The following is a 15,607-nucleotide window of genomic DNA, read 5'->3' as shown; positions in this document are numbered from 1 at the left end:
GGGGGACCACATCTTCTGCTTCTGGTCTCCATGGAGGCGGTCGCCATGACAGCGGGAGGCGCCCCGCACAGCGCAGCGGCGTGGTGTGTGGGCACCTGCACAAGAGCCCGGGAGCGAGAGGCGTGGCCCTAGGGTCTTTAAGAGTTCCAGCCGTGGCTCAGCCAGGCGCCTGGCTGTCCTTGAACAACAGTCCCCCTCCCCCATTTCGCAGTCTGTTACAGGGTCCCTAAACTGCGTGCGGGGAACTGTCCGTTGCACGAGGTTCCCGTCTCCCAATCGGTGTAACCATGGGAGAGATGGTATGGCAGGGCTGAGGGTCGAGAAGGACCTCCAATGTCGCCGCCTTTTGGGGAACCGCCAAGGCTCGTATCCTCTCCGCTGGATCCCTATGGTCCCTAACCTATCCCATGGTGTCTGGTCTCCTCACTGTTGACAAATTAATCTTTCTAAGCTATTGTTTCCATCACACCTTCCTCTGCTCCAAAGCCTCCGTGTGCTGGGACTGTGTCCAGCAGAGCTTCACAAACTTTTTAGAAGCATTTTTGGGTGATTGGTGCGCACTCTGGCGTTTGAGATGCTGCCCTCCAGCGTGGGCACTGAGAGATTTCCACATTCTGATCCCAGACCATCCGCTTCTGTCAGATGCTTTCTAACTACCCAAACCCACAATTCCATGTGCCCCACTATCCTCTCCCCCCCCCCCAAAAAAAGTGCATTCCCATGTCTATTCTATTCTTCAGCCTCTGAAGTTGGCAGACAGTCTGGCCCAAAGCAGGCTGCAGATCTATCTTGTTTAGCCCACACGGGGCTTTTTTTAAGATTCTAATTCTTCCTCGTCTCCTCTTTTTCTTCCTCCTCTCCCTTTTTCTCCTCTCCTCTTTCTCTTTTTCCTCTTCCCCCTCTTTCCCTTCTTATTCCCTTTTGAAATATCAGAAGCTCTAACTGCGTGGGCTCACATTATAGCCTGGGACCAGAGACTGGCACATTCACCTTGTTGTTGTGCCCGCCAATCCCTATTTTCTCACATTGATTTTACCTTCTGGGTCTGTGTAGGCATTGATTTCCTGATGCCCTCCTTATGCTATCTTTCTACGTCAAATGTCCTTCCCACTCTCCTCTCATAGGCAAAATTCACCCTCCCTTCAAGACCAAGTGAAGGCCTGCCTTTATTATGTCTTTCTAGACAACTCTCCTCAAAACTCACTCCAGGGTTGGCTCTTTAAAACACAGAGACTAGGGGCGCCTGGGTGGCTCAGTCGGTTAAAGCCTCTGCCTTCGGCTCAGGTCATGATCCCAAGGTCCTGGGATCGAGCCCCGAATCTGGCTCTCTGCTCAGCAGGGAGTCTGCTTCCTCCTCTCTCTCTGCCTGCCTCTCTGCCTACTTGTGATCTCTGTCTGTCAAAAAAATAAATAAAATCTTAAAAATAAATAAATAAATAAAACATAGAGACTAGCTACTAACTGGGCATTGCCTGGGGCCATTTCCTATTGGTCAATTCCTTTATTTTTTTAATAAGATTTTATTTATTTATTTGACTGAGAGAGAGACAGGGAGAGAGGGAACACAAGCAGGGGGAGGGGCAGAGGGAGAAGAAGGCTTCTCTCTGAGAGGGAGCCGGATGCGGGCTTGATGCGGGGCTCAATTCAGGATTCGATCCCAGGACCCTGGGATCATGACCTGAGCCGAAGACAGACGCTTAACATCTGAAATGATGATCAAGTTGCTGTGCTAGGCTCTGGAATCACAGGTACTCGCAGTTCAGGATAGGAAGTACACCACGAAAAAAGAGCTGTGGTTTCTTGTCCCTGCCAAACACTCATACTCCTAGGTGCTGGACAGTCTCACTGACTAGCCAATTGGAAGGACCTGCAATACAGAGCTGTCCATGCCTGGGGAGACTACAGGTTCCCAGGGAAGGCCCCAAAGCCACAGTAATTGCAGATGGTTCTGGAAAGTTTCCAAGAGAAAATGTGATTCTTTGTGCCAGGAGGAAGCTAGATTAGATGGTATGTGGCTGCCCCATTGCAGTTCAGTGTGTCTGTGTACCAAGAAGAGATGCTAAACATCAGAGTGGTGCCCAGGCCTTTCTGGGCCTTTCTCTGCAGAGGGGCTTAACAGAGCTTTGAGGGAAGCCACAGGCCCCCTGGAGATTGCGGCAGTACCGGAAGGAATTAAGAACAACTCCAGTTTAGGAGAACAGACTGAACACCTGTAAAACATCTATTCCAGCTCCAAACATGTGGTATTATGGACTCTATTCTTTTTAATAAAAATTGGACAACAGTAACCTTGTTGGAAAACTTCCAGACAGTATCTAATAAAGCTGAAAATGCCAACGCTTTGACCCAGCAATCCACAGGTTTGGTTACATACCAAAAGATAGGTATACAAATATTCATGCTGGCACCATCGGTAAGAACCCCAAACTGAAGCTGACCCAAGTGTCCATCAACAATAGAATGAATTTTTTAAAATACTGTGGCTTATATATAAGCAATAGGATGGCTTATTATATAGCAATGACGAAGAACAGCCTCTACTGATACATGCAACAACTTGAATGATTCTCACAGACGATATTGAGCAAAAGAAGCCCTGGCCCATAATAGTATGAACTGTATTGTATATTCTAGTACCTGTCTTCATAAGCATCCATATGTATTTCTCCCGAGTATATACTGAGGAATGAAATTGCTGGAACATAGCTGGGGCTATAATGTACAACTTTCTTGTATAATGTGTCAACTTAGCTATGGTGAACTACATTTCCCAGAATTCCTTTCCAAGCAGAGTGGGCCACAACAGACATTTTTACAGGAGATTTGGAGGGTGGAAGAAAAGCAGCGGCTGTATCCGTACACTTGCAAAATCTGGACAGGAGGTTTGCAACCCAGGAACTTTGTTGCTGATTGCTGGCACACATCGTTGACCTGGGATAACAGGCTGGCACCTATTCCCCCTTTCCCCAGATCCTCCTTCAGCTTCTTTGACTCCTGGGCCAGATAACAGAGGGCACCCTCCTCTCCTACAGGACACACACATCAAGTTTGGAGGTAGTGGGAACCAACACGAGTTCTAGTGTGCCATCAAAGGTTCCAGCTTATGCTCATGGATTCCAGCTTGTCCTTTCTCTCCCCCACTTTATATCCATCTTTCCTTCCCAATGGCCTGACTTGGGGACTTATAAGCTCCACCATCATATGTAAAACAACAGTATTACAGAGACTGTTTAATAGTTACCCAAAGCCAAATTCCTGTAACAAATGCTTTTTGCTTCTCCAATTAAACCCAAACGAATACAATAGCATAGGCATATGTTTAATTTCATATGAAACTGCCAAACTGTTTCCTGAAATGGTTGTACTCATACTCCATCAGCAGAGTAAAAGAGTTCCAGTTGCCTCACATCCTCATCAATATAAAAATTAGCAGTTTTGTAAAAATATGACACTGTGCAAACCAAAGCAGGGCAATGGGCCATCACTCTTCAGCCTCTGCTCTGAACCATGCCCTTGTGGAAGAAATTTTGCAATATCAAGATCACAAATGCACATATTCTTCATCCTAACAAACCCAGTTCTGGCATTGGTCATGCAGATATGCTTGCAAAGAATACTGAACTATGAATGTATGAGGTTTTTCACTTTTACATTATTGCTACTAATAACAGAAGGTTAGAAACAACTTTAATGTCCAAATAGAGGACTGATTAATTACATTTTGTACAGACAATAGAATTTTATATGGATTTAAAAACAGGAAATTTTCAATGTATTAGTATAGAAAAATCTTGTATTAGTTGAGATTCTCTGGAGAAACTAAGGGGAGATGATATAGAGACAGATGGTATAGGTGATACAGATAGAGATTTATAAGAAGTAATTAGCTCATGTGATGAGTGAGGCTGCCAGGTTGCAAGATCTACAGAATGAGTCAGCAAACTGGAAACTAGGAGAGTCATATCCAAAGGCTGACAGGCTCAGGACACAGGAAGAATTGATATCTCAGAGTCTATAGGCAGGGGAAAAAGGCAAATCCTAGTTCAAAGGCCATCAAGAAGAAATTTTCTCTTACTCAGGGAAGAGACATCCTTTTTATTATTTTCAGGTCTTCAACTGATTGAATGAGGCCCACCCACATGAAGATGAGCAATCTGCTTTACTCAGTCTGTTTTTCAATTTAAACATCAACCTCATCTGAAAACACCCTCACGGAATGTTTGACTAAATTATGGGCATCCTGTGGCCCAGTTAAGTTGGCATATAACACTGGCTATCACATATCTATAAGAGATCATATTGAATGGAAATCAAGACACAGAACAGCATGGGTAATATGCTTCCCCTTTATGGTAAGAAAAAAAAAAAAGGAGGATGCAGAATAACAATAAATATGCATATTTGCTTGTATTCACAAAAAGACATTCTGGCAGAATGTACAAAAACTAAAGATAAAAAAGTTAAGCCTATTGAAGTTGTGTGGGCACCAAGGAGACATTTTACTTTTTATGTGTGTCTTAATTATGTGTATTTTATCTGTTTAAAACATTGAGTAACAAAAAATTTTAAGTACCACTTTGCATGCATTCTTCTCTTCTAGGATTGTGAACACCAGGGGAGACAAATCATGTTTTATATTCATCTTTGTGTTCCTGGCATTTAGTATATCGTATGCACTAAATAAACATTAGAGGAATGAATGAATTAATGAATGATCCAGAAGAGATCAGATTTCATGTGGGTCAGAAAGTGAAGAAGAGTGTGAGGATCAGTGGGGGAGAGATATGACAATGGCTGTCAGAGGGGAAGTTTGGGGAACAAGAGGGATGTTTCCAGAAGAGTTATAGGATTATAAATTGTGATATAACCCACTTTCATATTTATTCCCAAGAAACATTCAATAAAATTCTCCATTGTTTTGGAAACTTAATTTGTAGGGTGTCAAATATGATTTTAGACTCAGGCATATGTGGATACTAGGAATAGCTGGGGTCAGGGGAGGAACTCAGGGAAGAGGAACCTCCAGGACTTGGCCCAGCCTCTGCCATGGAGGAGCTAGCAGACTCTTGAGAGGGTGACTCCTGCCACAAAACCTGTATTCTGGGCCCACTGTGTCCCTGTCAGGCAGATCCATGCCCTACCCCACTTCCTGGTCCCCAAGCCCCTCTACACACCATTCCTACCAGCTCCACATACAGGAATCTACAGGTGTGCTCCATGACAATGGATTCAGAGAACAAAACTCTCGAGACTCAAGACAAACTATAGCAGAATAATAGTGCTAGAGCTGGGGTCAACATGTGTGAGGGCTGGTGGTTAATTTGGAGAAGGTAGAAGATCAGGCTGAAGACAGTGTTAACCTAAGACCAAGTTGAGTGCAGGGAAGAGGCTCAGATCAAGGTCAGGAGTGGTTCTCAATTTTTATGTTTATTATTTTAGGAACTCAGGTGAACAGAATTGGACTGCACATACTCCTTAGTTCATGACACTCTCTCCTGCTTGTCTCTAAACAGCCCACTATGAATACCTATAAATCCACCACCTGCCCAAGGACTAAAACATTACAAATAACTCATGTGCATGCTTCTCGCCTCTCTGCTCTCTGCTACCTCTCAAAGGTAACTGCTGTCCTAGCTTTTATCCTTTTATTACTTTTTCCTCCTTGTGGTAGACAGCTTCTAAAATGGCTCCCAATTATCCCTGTCTCCTGGGATTCACACCCACGTGTACCTCTCCCCTTGAAGGTGGCCTAGAGCTCCTGACTTACTTCTAATAAATAGGATACAACAAGTATGATAGCTGTCACTTCCATGATGACATTAGAGAAGACTGTAACAGCCATCGTGCTAGCAGATTCTGTTAACTCTCTCCTTTGTTGGCTTTGGTGAAGTAAGCTAGCATACTCACGGGACATGACCATAGGGGAAGGAAAGGAGGGCAGCACCACCCAACAACTAGCAAGAAAGTGAAACCTTCAGCCCAACAGCTTACAAGGAGCTGAACCCTGTCGACAACCAAGTAAACTTGGAAATGAATCCTTCCCCAGTCAAGACTTCAGATGAAACCACAGCTCTAGCTAACACTTCAGTTGCAGTCTTAGGAGAAATTCTGAAGCAGAGAACCCAGCTCAGCCACACCTAGACTCTTGACCCACAGAAGATATGAGATAATACATGTATGCCCTTTCAAGCCACTAAGTTTATGGTAATTTCTTACATATGATAGACACTCATACAAGTTCTTTTCAATTATTTTCTATTACGGAGAATTTCACTATGAACATTGCTATACAGGTGTCACAGAATACAGAACACAAGACCTTAAGTTTCCCCTAGGTATATGCTGAGTATATGTGTAGGAATAGAATCGTGGGGTCTTAGAATGTTACCAGTAGTTGGTAAATTATTAGATTTAGGGTCACATCATGGCCAGACCATCTTGGTCAGGTTTGAGAGTCATAGAACCGTAGAACCATAGAATTAGGGGTCAGGCTGTGAGAGGGGCTGGGAGTCATACAGAGGATAGATTTGGGGGTCTGTAAATGGTCAGGGTTGGAGGTAAGGGTGTGGCTACATTTGGAGAGAATGTGAAGACGCAGCTTGGATTTGGGTTTGGACAGTGTTGGGAGATACTGTGAGGGTGGGTTTGGCGGTCAGTCTGAAGCCAGAGTTAGAAGTCAGGCTGTTCAAGTGCACATGATCTAACCCCTGTGCTGTCATCAACCTTCAGGCAGTGGCCACCCAGGGTCCAGGTGCCCACAAGGTGAGACCCATTCTGGGCTTACAAGGCTCTTTCACTCAAAAGGGTGGTGGTGATGGTGGAACACAGCATTAAGAGGGGCAAGAAATCTGGGCAGAGAGAGAAGGTGGTCACAGGAAAGATAGCACAACTTCTTTAATGGGGGTAATGTGATCCCATAACTTCCAAGCATTCTCAAAGGTCCCCCCACAGGAGGGGAGGGTGATTGGGACAGACACAGTCCATGTCTTCCCCACTCCTGGCTGAACCCATTCCTCACCCCTTCTTCTCCATCTGCTGTGTTCTCCATCCTCGACTTGGGTCCCAGGTGAGCTCCCAGGAGAGGCAAGGATCTCCCTTGGCTGCCTGGGGCAACTTCCTCCCCAGCCCAGAGCACAGACAACTAGCCTGGATGGAGATGCCACTGTCTTCAGAGCTGGGCTGGGACCTGTTTCTAAGGGTGTGGACCCAACCGGGGCACCGCCCCCCAAGGCCCACAGCAGGGAGCACCAAAGCGGAGCCCGTGGTTCTGGGCACTGCTTTGGGGAGCATTCGAGGTCTCTGCACGTGGCTTCTGGGTTCTGGAAAGCGGTCCATTCTCCTGACCCGGGTGGAGTGGAAGGAGGTGGCTCAGTCCAGGGGCTCTGCTCTGAAGGTGCCTGCCTCACTGACCCTCCCTCCCATACTCGCCCCCATCCCAAGGGAGGGGCGCGCCGGCTCCCTAGGAGACTCATTGGAGCTGCTGGCTCCGCCCGCCCATTGGTCAGTCAGTCAGTGGGTCGGTGGGTGCGTGGGTGGGTGCCTCGGTTTGTGGCATCTGGGCTCTGGCCGGTACCAGGGCGTCCCAGCGTGGCCCGCGCCACGGCTCACCGCTGCTTACGCTCTGCCTGCTGGAGCCGCCGGGAGAGGTCGTCGATGCGCACGTTCTTGAGCTGAAGCAAGTGCTCCAAACGCCTCACCTTCATCTGCAGGACCTGGGCCGCGAGGCACAGAGGTGAAGTCAGCTGCCTGCTGCCCTCTGTCCCCACCACTGCAGTCCCTAAGCACCCAATGCCCCACCACTGCCCACGCCTTCCCAGTCACCGTCACCTGCACTGTCTCCTGCGAGGCCAACAACTCCTGCTCTTTTTCAGCGATCTGGAGGACGAAGCTTGGGTCGCCGCCCTGCACTGCCTGGCCATATCCCGGAGGCCGGGGCGCGGGCGGCCGGCCCCCCCTGGGGTGGGAAGCAGTTTAGCGGAGGCCTGGAGCTGGGGCCCCACTCTTACCCTTCTGATGCTCTTTGGCCAGACTCTCCTTCCCCCATCCCCTCCCGCCAACCCCGTTCCTGCTTCCCAGGAACAGTCTGTCCCCACCCTTATCTGCCAGCGCTGCGTTGGGGGATTACCAGACCTGGTGAGATAGGAACTCGGCTTTCTTACCTGACCTGCCCCCCTCCCTGGGGGTCTGGGGCACCTTCCCCTCGGGCCTTCTGGGACAAACCTGAGAAGAGGCAAGTGGAGGAGTTAGTCGAGCTGGAGTCCCTCTCTCCCTCCCCTCCCCCATAGGTAGGACAGAAAGAAAGCTGCTCCTGGGAGGGAAGAAAAGTAAAGACCACTTTACCCACATCCATGTATCCAGTGCCATCCTGGGGAGCCAGCTCCTGAAATAACACCCCCCACCCCGGGGGTTTACTGTGAGTTCAGGCTCGCTCATCCGCAAGGAGCCCCATGTCTCTTCCGTGGTCCCCAAGGCCAGCCTCTGTTTGCCAAACACCCTCTCCCACATCTGTCGGCAAGGCGGGGCTTCCTGCTGACTGGAAGATACTCGGATGGGGCGGCACCTGTAAGGAGCTCGTGCGCTGCTTCCTGAGCCTCTGCCGCTCCTCCAGGCGCTGCCTCAGCGGAATGAGCACTAACTCCACCACGCCCGGCGCGCATTGCGCGATTTTGCGCATCACATCCTCTGGTACGGAGAAGTTCAGTTTGTTCAGCACCTTCCTGGGAGACAGGCACAGGGATGGCGGACTAGGTCCCCAGGGAATGAACTGAGGGGCGCGGAGTAGAAGGAAGTGTTGCAACCCTGGGGGAATGAACCCGATTCTTGGCGTCCCCTTTCCTTGCCTCCTCCCCAATAAAGGAGTCCCTTGATTTTGTTACCAGATCCTGACTGTGTTGTCCCTCCCTACTCTGCCACAAACAGAATCCCAGCCTGGGCTTTGGAGGCCATGGGAGGTGTGTGTCGGGGATGGGGGGAGGCATGGTAGGGCAGCCCTTCCTGGGATCCCGGGGTCTGGGTAGGGGATGGAGATTCCAGTAGCGCACCAGGCATTTTGCTACCTGTTTAGGTGACCCCAGTTGCTGAGCTTCTGTTGGAGAGAGTTGGCAGGGACATAATTGTGCATCTCCACCATCTTGGGGAAGTAAAACTTGATGACTTCTGCGACCAGGACTGATGGAATGGGAGCAGACATGGAAGGGAGTAAGAAGGTAAGGGAAAAGGAGTAGGGAGAAGATGTGGATGGGATGGGAGAATCATGGATTGCAGAGTGGTGGGGCCAAGCAAAGAGGTGATGTGGAAAGGGAAAGGATGATAGGGAGGCAGGGGTGGTGGAAGAGAGGGAAAGGGGTTCAAGAAAGCAAGACCAGAAATCAGTAATCATCCTCCAGCATACCCCAGAGGAGAGGCATCCCATTCCCCTCAGCTCAGGCATATGAAAACTAGGGTCTCTGGTCCTCTAGTAGAGAATGAGTCTCCAAGAGAGCGCGCCAGGAGCCTGGCATCCCATCCTAGTCATTTACATGGAAACACACACACACTCCCACCACCAAAATCCCAGGAAAGAGTCACAGAGTCACACAAGCAGAGACATGTGATAAGATCCCCCTACAGATATGCACAAAGTGTGTAGACACGCAGGAAACACACATGCCCATACATACACAAGCCCACATATAGCACACACATATACAACACACAGAGATTCACAAACATATACACAGACACATATTTCCGTCATTGAAGTTCAAGAGAGTCACACACAAGCACACAAACACAAGCACAGTAAGTCACATAGGCACCAATGTACTAATGTACCAGAGATGCATACTTCTGTCATTAAAATCTCAAGAGACACCCTTAGACACAGAGACACCTAAAAATCACAAAGAAACACATATGCACACAAGACCCCCTACCTGCATACAGGACAGAACCCATCAACAAACATATGAACATACACATGCGCAGACTCCCACAAGACAGATATATGGAATACAGCAAAGAACAAGTACACACACAAAGAAGCACAAAAACATACACAAATACACATCTTATTAAGGTGTCAGGAGGGAGTCACAGACTCACACAGTTAGACACACACCATCATCACCACCACACATGCATAAAGGACAGAACAAGGGGACATACATATGGATACACACATATTCCTATTCCCACAGACACACACAGAAACACACACACATATACACAATTAAAGTTCTAAGAGGTAGTCAGGCACCCCCAATACACACATACCCACACGCACAGAAGCACAAAGAGACATATGCATACAGACCCCCTACACATGTACTACAGGACAGAACGTGTCAACAAACACGGGCACACGGGGCATACACACAGGAGCGCACACATACTGAGGTGCACACCTCCATCACTGAAGTCCCTGGAGAGATTTCGCTTGGGCCGGGACAGAGGGATGTTGTCTACCCACAGGTACAGCTGGTGCAGCGCCTCCTCATCCACGCTGCTCGCCATTGGCACCCTCGGCAAGGCAAGACCAGGCCGTTCCAGCCGTGCAGAGTCCAGCCCCAACTTCACGATCCCTCAGGCGCCTCTTCTCTCGACACTGACAGCGACCAGACCTGCCTCTGCCTCTCTAACCCGAAGACTCTTCTCCCAGCAGGGAGCAGCCATATTGTTTTCTGAAACCATAGCAACTGTCCCCAGCTGGGCGGGGAGCAGGGGTTTCTGGGAGTTGTAGTTTTCTCCCTCTACTTACTCCCAGGCCCCAGCTTTGAAAAGGTGATTAAGTGGCCTTGTCTTCCCAGCATCTGTGCCAAGCGCCACCTGATCAGCCAAACTGGCCCACTCTGAAACCTGTCAGTGCCAACCAGGCCCTCAGTATCCCTGCACCAGCCTCCCCAGGGCTGGGATTCCCCTTCCCCATCCTTTAGTGATCAGTCCCAAGTGAAGGCGGCATCCCAATGTTTGTCAGCTTCATCTGGGCGTCCACTGCTAATCATCTGCTGCTTCCCAGCTGGATTGTGTGATAGGCTGTGTGACTGTCTCCTGGCTGGGTCCCTCCTCAGAGCTCTGTACTATTAGGGCCATCAACACTAGTGCCCTTCCCAGCAGTGTCCTGATAGGGCATTTAATATGTCCCCCAGATTCCCAGGGAGAATACTAGGGTTCAGGGCCAGTGCCTTGGGCAGGTTATTTAGCTCCTTAATCATATTTCTCCTTTCACGAAATGGGAATGGTTCTCGCCTATTTGTCCCAACAGGGTAATAGGGAGGAAAATGGGAAGGGTATTTATGGAAGATCTGCATTTGTATGGGGACTGGGGATATGGGAGTAAAAGCTGCAAGAGCTCCAGTAGACACTTCCACAGCCTCTCACCTCCTTCCGAGAGCTATCTTCCATGGGTTAGAAATGGATTTAGTAGCCAGTTCCATTTCAAAAGAGCACTCTTTGTAGTAGGGTTAGGGATATGGGTCCTTCCTTAGCGAAGGGACAAGAGTAGCAGGAAAAGAGGCACTTCTAGGATCAGCCAGAGAAGAAAGCTTGCTTCCACCAAAGACTAGCAGTGTAGCTTTGGCCACATTACTGGACCTTTCTGTGCCTGTTTTCACATGGTTTTACCTACCTCATAGGGATTCGTGAGCATTGAAAATGCTTAGCACAGCACCTGGCACACAGCAAGGGCCCTATTAACATCAGTTGGTGCTATCACTAATGAGATGACCTCAGTTCCAGCAGAAGAGGAGACACACGGAAATGATTTGCCTTGTTGGTATTTGAGGGAGGGGCCATGTTCAACAGGGAGAAGACTACTGCTCCTGCCCCCCTTACTCTGGAGCAGGCCGGCGGCGGGGGGGCGGGGGGGGGGCACTGGGCTTCCTTTAAGGCCTTCTGGTTTCCTCCTCCACAGCTCAGATGGGGTGGGGGAATGATGGTAAGGGGAATCCCAACTACGTTTTGCAGTCCCTTAGTCTTTTAGTTTCGTTGTCCTCAAGGACTACAGGGGAAATCTGAGTGCCAGAAGTCTGGAAGACCAAGTGTGGAATTGTCACTCGACCTTTTTGATTTAAAGTCATACATAGTGGCCTTGCCTTTCTAGAAAAGACCACACCCAGGGCAGGGAGGGGACAAAAGACGACTTAGATATACCCCCCTTAACATTCCAGGGTGGAGAGAGGAAGAACTGAAAGGAAGTGGTGGGGAGGGAACCACAGCAGCAACGTGCCAGCCCCAGTGGAGGTGGGAAAACCGGTTTGACCCAGAGCTGAGCGGCCTCCTCAGGCCCAGGCCTCCCCCTGGCTGGAACCACTGGGGCCTGAGGGCCTCAATGAGGGAGGGGCTGGGCCATGAAAGGAGAAAAGGGGTAGGATCAGCAGAGACACGAGGCTTCACCTTTGGACTGGGGTGCCCCCAGCCTCTTGGGGGTGCAGTCTGTCCCAGGAATTTTATCTTCCTCCTGCCACTGTCCCCAGGATGGCCACCAGGCTTGGAGATGCTAATCACTGAGGTCTAAAGGGCTCCCTCTTACGGCATTAAAGGTAGACCAAGGGATGCTCTGTATGTCCCTCCAGACTCTAACCTGGACCACAGAAGTTGCCCCAGCACCCCTTTTGCTCTGTCCTCTGGGCCCACTCCTGCAAGGACCTTCTTTAATGGGCTTAACAGGCCTAGTTCCCAGTTTAACTTTGTCCAACAGGGATAGCTGGCTCCCTCCCTCCTCTCCTAGCTAACTGACCCCAACTTCTAACCCCAAAGCAGTGCAAGGCCCAGCTTTCCTCAAACCCAAACAGGTACACTAAAGATCCCTTCCTCCCCAAGCCTAGATAACATTTAGATATGGAGGTGGCCCCTCGCCCCAGTCAGGACTTGAATTGTGGCTACCCTCTCAACACTTGGTTCCATGTCCCACCAGAAAAAGGACCAAAAGGAACCAAGAAAGGACGTGTTCCCAAGACAGACGCAAGCCCAGACCATGAAGGATGCACCCTTGGCTGTTAAAACGTTCACCCCCACAAAAGGGGAGTGGACGGATTTATTGAATTCAGACTGGGAAAGGAGTAGCTGGATGGCTGGACTACGGGCCCAGCCCCAGGCCCCCTGCCCAGGATAGGGCCCTGCCAGAGAGGGAGGAGAGGCATGGGGCCTGCAGCTAGCCACAAGGAAGTGCCCACTATCACTCCCCTGAAGGGCCTCTTGGGAATCTCCAATCTGGAAAGAAAACCAAGGGCCAAAGTAACCTGGACTGGGCCAGAGAAAGGGATTGGGAAGATGGGGAAGCAGGCAGAGGCAGGCTCAGGAGCCTGCGGTGAGTTAGACTGTGCTTCTCAAGGCGGCCCAGGGGCAGGGGTAGGGGGCTGCCAGCCTTGTGGGGGCCTAGGCTGGACCTTCCTCTGGAGCCCTTCCCAGAATGGCTTTGGGGTCCCCCCCACCAAAGACCTGGTGTGGACGGCAGAGGGGAGAGGCACTCTCCGGCCGGGAGCTTCCAGGGCCCACCCCTGGCTGCTCCTGGGGCCTAGTCCACGGATGGCACGGTGTGGTAGCACCGGACAGCTCCCCACCTGGTCCCCCAAGCCCGGGGGGCAAATGGGGAGGAAGGAGGACTCTGAGAAAGAGGCAATAAGCAGGCAGTGAGGCTGACCCCAGCCCTGGGCCCTACCGAGGTGGCTGGGCCCGTCACAGGGCCCGAGGAACATCACTAAAGAATCTGGAGCTCCCCACTCTGGCTCCATCCATAGCGGCTGCCCAGAGAGTCCTCTGCCCTGGGCTGGTGCTGCCACATCCGGGTCGGGCACGACTAGGCCCAGTGGCTCAGCTTTGATGTCCAAGACCCCGAACTCCCGCCTGCCTGGCGTGGTTCTTCCTGGTCACATGGACCAGATCATGTTCCAAGTGAAGGATGTGGCTCTGCACTCGGTCGTCAATGGGGAAGGAAGTCAGGTACCTCTTGACCATAGCGAAGTAGGCCATGGCTTCCCCAAAGCTGGGCACAGGCACCTCATCACCATCCTCCTCATCGTCTTCATCATCTTCATCCTCCTCATCATCCTCATCTTCCTCCTCTTCCTCACTGTCAGACTCAGAGTCCTCTTCACCCTCCAAAAAATGGAGGGTAGGGCACTGGGCCTCCTCTTGGGCACTGTAGCCCCCGAAGCTGCCACCGGCTTCCACTACCCCCTGGGCCCAGTCCTCAGCCTCCAGCCCCTCAGAGGAGCTCTCTTCCTCCTCCTCCTCCTCCTCCTCATCACTGTCCTCCACATCACCCTCCTCTTCCACCTCCTCTTCCTCCCCCAACTCCTCTCCTTCCGCCCCTTCCTCCTCCTCGCCTTCTTCTTCCTCTTCCTCCTCCTCCCCTTCACCCTCCTCCTCTTCTTCCTCCTCTTCTTCTTCCTCCTCTTCCTCCTCCTCCTCTTCCTCCCCCTCACTCTTGAGGGCAGTGGTGATGGTGGCATTTGGGCCACCCCCGAAGCCAGCCTCCCGGAAGCAGGCAGCTATGTCCGAGGGCTCCACTGCCTGCCAGGCGGCAGCCACAAAGTGCAGGGCCTCCATCAAACCTAGCTGCAGGCCTGAGCGATCCTGGCCCTCCAGCGCGGCCATGGCCTTGAGTAGCATAGCCTGGCGGTAGTGGCCCTTCACCTGTTGGACCACTCCCCGCTCCAGCGGCTGCACCGTGCCCGGAGGGAAAAAGGCCAGCTGTACGTGTCGCAGGCCCGAGGTATCCAGGGACTGGGCAGCCAGGCGACCTGCCAGCAGCAGGACTCGGCGAGATTCTGCGGCCATGCGAGTGTCCAGGGCCTTCAGGTACTTGGCTAGGGCCTGGGTGGTGACTCCACCCTTGGAGTTAGCGGTGTAGTCGCAGGGCAGGCCGGCTTGGCCTGCGCGGGGCTTGGCCGACTTGCCGGCCACAAGTGGGGGCAGCTTCTCGCTGCCGTCTGCGTTGGCGCACAGCAGGACACTGAGGCGCTGGGTGGCCCTGCGCGCCCGTCCATCGCTGCCGCATAGCCCCGCAGCCTGGTCGGGGAGGAAGTCGTACCATAGACTCGTCTCGATGGCGCTGAACACGTCCTGGGAGGCGTAGCCCTCGGCCACAGACGGCGGCTGCTCCTCCCGAGCGCGCCAGCCCATCGAACCCCCGCCACTCCCCTCCGAGGGCACCGCAGGCGGGCTGGCGGGAGCCGCTGGGGGCCGGGGGGCGGCACTGCGTGACCGGGCGCGGGCCACACCGCTGCAGGACACCACTCCGTGGCGCCGGCGGAAGCGGTCCAGCCAACCGTTGGAGGCGGTGAAGTCGTCCATGCCCAGCTCCTCGGCTATACGCAGCGCCTTCTCCTTGAGGATGATGCCCTTGACGGGTAGGCCAGCGGCGCGGATCTGCTGGAACCAGGCGATGAGCAAGCCCTCGAGCTTGTCGTAGGGGGACAGCTTGTTGGTTTTGCGGCAGGTGGAGGCCACACCGTACTTGCGCTCCGACGCCAGGATGGCGCGCTTGTTCTTCAGGATGGTGCTCAGCGTGGACGGCGGGATGTTGAAGCGCCGCGCGATCTCGCCCTTGCGCAGGTCCGGGTTCTCCTCCACCTCCTGGATAATCCGCGACTTCTCCCGGAACGTCAGCTGCCGCCGCTTGGGGCCC

At 51.8% G+C, this 15,607-nt stretch overlaps 2 protein-coding genes across 4 annotated transcripts; both read right to left on the bottom strand.

The window, feature by feature from the left end:
* Positions 1 to 6,876: 6,876 nt before the first annotated feature.
* Positions 6,877 to 11,442, bottom strand: LOC132008176 (sperm flagellar protein 1). Of its 3 annotated transcripts, XM_059386595.1 has the most exons (8): positions 10,386 to 11,442; positions 9,057 to 9,168; positions 8,561 to 8,717; positions 8,341 to 8,380; positions 8,160 to 8,220; positions 7,828 to 7,954; positions 7,609 to 7,712; positions 6,877 to 7,339 (listed from the first exon to the last, which is right to left on the bottom strand). In XM_059386595.1, exons 1-8 carry the CDS (start codon positions 10,492 to 10,494, stop codon positions 7,015 to 7,017), a joined length of 1,035 nt encoding a protein of 344 aa, XP_059242578.1. In that variant the 5' UTR covers positions 10,495 to 11,442; the 3' UTR covers positions 6,877 to 7,014. The 3 variants fall into 3 exon arrangements, with proteins under 3 accessions (XP_059242578.1, XP_059242579.1, XP_059242580.1); XM_059386596.1 differs by having other exon boundaries at positions 7,247 to 7,712; positions 10,386 to 11,303; XM_059386597.1 differs by lacking the exon at positions 6,877 to 7,339 and having other exon boundaries at positions 7,615 to 7,712; positions 8,345 to 8,380; positions 10,386 to 11,438.
* Positions 11,443 to 12,967: 1,525 nt separating this feature from the next.
* On the bottom strand, positions 12,968 to 15,606 carry LOC132008166 (major centromere autoantigen B; the record flags this gene model as incomplete). The annotated part of the gene is made up of 1 exon (XM_059386585.1): positions 12,968 to 15,606. A coding segment is annotated over one exon (1,818 nt), but the record flags the coding sequence as incomplete, so codon positions are not given.
* Position 15,607: the final 1 nt, after the last annotated feature.

Source organism: Mustela nigripes, unplaced genomic scaffold, assembly GCF_022355385.1.
Source record: "Mustela nigripes isolate SB6536 unplaced genomic scaffold, MUSNIG.SB6536 HiC_scaffold_75, whole genome shotgun sequence".
Taxonomy (NCBI): Eukaryota; Metazoa; Chordata; class Mammalia; order Carnivora; family Mustelidae; genus Mustela; species Mustela nigripes.
The sequence above is the reverse complement of the archived record's forward strand: the minus strand, read 5'-3'. Positions and strand labels throughout refer to the sequence as shown.